This window comes from Nanorana parkeri, unplaced genomic scaffold (assembly GCF_000935625.1).
Source record: "Nanorana parkeri isolate BGI_ZX_2015 unplaced genomic scaffold, ASM93562v1 scaffold171, whole genome shotgun sequence".
NCBI lineage: Eukaryota > Metazoa > Chordata > Amphibia > Anura > Dicroglossidae > Nanorana > Nanorana parkeri.
The window spans coordinates 1,724,497-1,729,475 of record NW_017306439.1 but is presented as its reverse complement, the minus strand read 5'-3'; the positions used below and the strand labels follow the sequence as shown (position 1 = coordinate 1,729,475).

Here is a 4,979-nt window from a genome sequence, read left to right as displayed (position 1 = left end):
GGGGGGGGGTGAGGAGCTGGATGTAAGAGAGGCGCCTGTTGAAGTTTTTTTAGGACACATCTCTTACATTCAAAATTTTCAAGTGGTTAAAGTGTATGCACAGCCGAAACTTTTTCTAGTTCCGCACAGAAGAGGGAAGGGTTAAAATCCTAAATGCAAAACTAAAAACATTAAAAAAAATAAAAGGCACAAAACAGTCATTTCAGCAGCAGCCAGCAAAACATTGTCTGCCGGAAATCCAGTGAACTCCAAGAAACCGATGGGATCAACAGTTTAAATATGAATAAGAATGATAAATGGCTAGTATCATTGAACATGCATAGTACTGTCCTTATACCCAGGGGGGTCCCTAGCCTTTTTACAACCTAAGGCAGCAGGGGTGGGTGGTGATGCTGGTGGTGCATGCAATCAGTGGGAGGGCGATGCTGGTGGAGACTGACGCCGCTAAGAGCCGACAAAGAGACGTGTAAAGGCTCTGCATCTCCCCGCCCTGCTCTTGGCAACCTGGGACCAGCCGGCATTCTGCCCAGCTCCTAACAACCAGAGATATCATTGGTTGCCAGGAGCGTGGCAATATGCAGGCAAGAGCGTCCCAGGTAAGAATCTCTAGGGTCAGTTAGGGTTTGGAAAAGGCCACCAGTTTGTTTCTGGACTGCGGTATTCAGGGGTGCACCCAGCCCAGGGGGGGTGATGCTGGTGGTGCACACAATCAGAGCAGTGGGAGATGAGTAGAGGGGACAGCACTGCCAGATACTGCATCTCCCTGCCTGGCTCTTAGCAACCTGGTACGCACTGGCCGGCATCACGCCCAGCTCCTGACAACCAGTGACGTCACTGGTTGCCAGGAGTTGGGCGGGACGCCAGCCAGAACATCCCAGGTTGCTAAGAGCTGGGCGGGGAGACGTGTATGGCCCTAACACATCTTCTCGCCTGGCTCTTAGTAACCTGGAATCCTCAAGGTGGAAAGGGGACGGCAGGCACACTGCAAGCATTGCAAACGCTCTTAGTCCCGCTCCCCACATGACCCAAAAGAGATGCCGCCTCAGGCAAAGGCCTCAGTCTGCCTCATAGGGATGCTCCTGCTTATACCATGTTGATTTTTATATTAGCCCGGAGAACCACTTTAACCCCTTCGTGACGGGAGACGTACACTGTGCGTCCCGGCACTTTGTGCCTATATGACTGGCCACGTACACTGTACGTGACGAGTTATATCAGGCTTTGTAATGCTGGTAACAGCTGATTCTCAGCAGTTACCAGTTATTAATGAATGCCTCAGTATTGAGGCATTCATTAATGAAATAATTAAGCTTTTTGTAAAAGCTTTTTTCTTTCACTAATGAAAGAATGAAGCCGTTACATGCAAATACATGGGACCGCAATTTGTGATCCTGTATTTGACAGCTGAAAATAGCAGAGAGGTAGCAGTGACTTACCTCTCTGCTATTTGTTTTAACAGCTGGAGAGCCGTTGTTTAGATACATTTCACTCAAAAGATACAATGTATATCTTTTGAGTGAAATGTATCAGCTCTGATCGTCTAGGCACGATCAAAGAACTTTTAGTGAGATCTGAATCTGACTAAAGTCAGGATCAGTCTCTAAGGTTATTATTAGCTGTTCCTAAGTTTGGAGCAGCCTAATAGCCAAAAAAAATTTAAAAAGTTAATTTATCAAGCAGTCATAGTGACTGCTTGATATAAACTGACAAGAAAAAAAAAGTTTTTTTAATTTTTTTACAAAGTAAAAAATAAAAAATAAAGTGTAAAATAAAATTGGGAAAATAAAAATGATAAATATATTTTTTATATTATAATTATTCTAAAAAAATTCTAAAAAAAATAATAATCAAAATTTGTGAAAAAAGTGTTTTCTTCTAGTTTTTTTTATTGTATTCAAACTAAGTGAGGGGTTAGCTACACATATGTGATATAATTATATAGCCCTATCTGTCCTCTAAAAAACAATATATAATATGTGTGGGTACATTTAGTAAGAAAGTATATTACTGCTGTGGAAGAATCACACAGCAAAAATGTAAAAAGTGTGTCAGTCATTTATGAACAGAAACTGAAAACTAGCTCAGTCATGAAGGGGTTAAGAGACAAAAAGCCTGAAAAAAAGAAAACAAAGGCAGCCGGCACATCTAGCAGGCTGCGATATATCATATTTTTGTTTTTGGGGGTTTAGATACTCTCTAGGGGACAGTTTCGCTTACCTTGTTGCAGTGCTCTATCAGAAGTTCCACCACAATATTTTGGAACTTGATGTTCATCATTGCGGCAACTGTATCTTCCTGCGCCCTCATCAGAGTTGGACCAAAGATGACGCCCATATTAGAGGGGGACATGAGGTTCTCTTTGCTGTACTCGCACACTCTGAAATGTAAATCGAGCAACAAGAAATGAGATTCACACCGGCAAACGAACTCGGAATGCGAATTTTAGTGCGTAGAAACACAATGACAGAAAACTCTGAGATGTTCCAATTCCTAAGACACATTTGTGCATCAAGAGCAGAATGAAAGGACAGGGCGCCTTGTCCTTGTGAAGTATGTAGAAGTTGATTGGACTCATTTATATGTACATACATTAGTACAACAAACTTTTACTGCATACTTCACGAGGACAAGGTGCCCCCGTCCTTTGCTTTTGCTCTTCATACATAACAGATCGCCCCGTCTGTGGCGGGAGTTGCCGATCCTTTGGGAGGTCTGGACTTTTGAATGGTGGTCAACGTGGTCGGTGTTACGATGTCTCGGCCAGTGGTCACCACCAATGAGGAAACTCGTCATGGAAAAAAACTTTGTCCATGAGTCTTCAGAAGCCTCATGTAGATCTGGTTCAGAAGACAGATGGCCAGTACCAAAAGATGGAAGCACTGAGAATTGGGGGCAATGGGAGGAGAGGGTGTAGAAGAGTGAACAATAAAAAACATTGAGAAGAAATAACAGAGAAGGCTTAATAGGGGGATGGACGTGACAGTGAGACGCAGAAAGACAAAAGGGTGCATAGGGATGGATTGGAGAAATGGAAGGGAGCACGTTAAAGTGGATCTCTTGGAATTTAATGCTTCAGCCCTTTCCCACACCTCGCCAATGCCCCCCATTATTAAAAAAAAAACAAAACCTAAAAACACAGAAGGGAACACAATAAAGTGGATCTCTTGGAATGTAACCCCCAATGCTTCAAGCTCCTCCAACATGATGTCCCCCCACTTCCTGCCTATGTACTCCTTCACTCATCGCCCCCATTATTTAAAACAGATCACCCTGTCTGTGGAAGAAGCTGCCGATCCTTTGAGGGATCTGGACTTTAAATGGTGGTCAATGTGGTCGGTGTTACGATGTCTCGGTGAGTTGTGGCCAGCAAGGATCTGGAAGACACTTTGTCCATGAGTCTGCAGAAGTCTCATGTAGGTCTGGCTCGGAATACAGATGAAGGGTACTAAAAGATGGAAGGACTAAGAACTGTGGGCAGAGGGAGGAGAGGGTGTAGAAGAGTAGCCGTTTAAAAAATTGAGATGAAAAAACAGAGTAGGCTTAAAGGGCAAAGCAGTGACAACAAGACACAAAGGCAAAAGGGGGCAAAGGGATGGGAGAAAGGACATAAAACAGGGAAGGGAACACATTAAAGCAGATCTCTCAGAATGTAACACCCAACCCTCCAACATGATGTTCCTCCACCCCCTGCCAACATACCCCTTTGCCAATGCCCCACCATTATTTAAAACAGATCGGCCCTGCCTGTGGCAGGAGCTGTCGATCCTTCGAGAGGTCTGGACATTTAATGGTGGTCAATGTGGTCTGTGTTATGGTGTCTTGGACAGTTGTCACCAGCAATGAGGAAACTGGTCTCCAGAAGGCTCATGTAGGCCTGACTAGGAAAACAGATGGAAAGTACCAAAAAATGGAAGGACTGAGAATTTCGGCCAATGGGAAGACAGGGTGTAGAAGTGTGACCTTTAAAAAAACAAACATTGAGATGACATAACAGAGAAGGCTTAAAGGGGGAGATCAGTGACAACGAGAAGGGATGGATTGGAGAAAGGGAAGGGAGCATGTTAAAGTGGATCTCTTAGAACCTAACCCCCAATGCTTAAGCCCTTTCCAACACCCTGCCAATGTACCCCTTTGCCAATGCCCCCCATTATTAAAAAAAAACCTAAACGCCCCCTTTTTTTTTTTTTTTGAAGTCTTCTAGTCAGTATGATGATATCATCGGTGGTTGCTTTGCTTCTTCTTCCAGTGGCAACGGTGGGGCAGACATTTTTCCGGAACTCACCGGAGCTCACATAATGATGTGTGAGTGCCACCAAGCCCTGGAATACTGTGAGCCCAACCTGCGTGATGGTGCAGGTGATGTAAATGACAGGCTGGGGCTCAAAGGGAAATGGGCAAAATGACAATGTCATTCTGCCCTGAAGGGGACCACCTGTGCTGGACTGAAGAGGAAGTTGGAGACAGCCCTGGAGTGTGGAAAGGGTAAGTGAAGATTGACCTTCCTTTTAAACGCAGGAGGTGGGACCTAAAAGACCTGGATTTCTACTTTACAGTTCAACTGAAAAAGCGAAGGTTGGCTATGTTATACGGAACATTTAGAGCCTGTTGTCCTCTGCTCACCTTGAGAGGTGTCGTATGATGAGCTCCAGCATTTCCCGGTGATTGTCTGGCAGCCTGTACACCAGGCAATGAATGGCTCCAAGTCGATAATCCAGGTTTTCAGATTCTGAAAAGGGATTAACGGTCACCAGACCATGAAAATAAGAAACCCAAAAGCAGACATGGACCAAAACTAGATGTAAACCTGATCACTGAAATCACATAGAAGCTTTAACATGCTGATCTTTCAAAAAGTAATTTTTTTTTTAAGCTGCAATTTTCAGTAAAATAATCCCTGGGGTCACTTCCTGTTATAGGGTGACAATGCTCTGTCCACCTCTCCCAATTGTGCTTCCGTGGTTTTATATATATATATATTA

General features: G+C 44.1%; 1 protein-coding gene across 1 annotated transcript in view; it reads right to left on the bottom strand.

The window, feature by feature from the left end:
• Nucleotides 1-4,979, bottom strand: part of OPHN1 (oligophrenin 1) — an 86,427-nt gene that overhangs the window by 21,219 nt on the left and 60,229 nt on the right. The window contains exons 19-20 of the mRNA XM_018554738.1: nt 4,621-4,726; nt 2,218-2,377 (exon numbers count right to left, since the gene is read on the bottom strand). Of these exons, the coding sequence (XP_018410240.1) occupies nt 2,218-2,377; nt 4,621-4,726 (266 nt within the window). The remainder of the gene's footprint in view (nt 1-2,217; nt 2,378-4,620; nt 4,727-4,979) is intronic.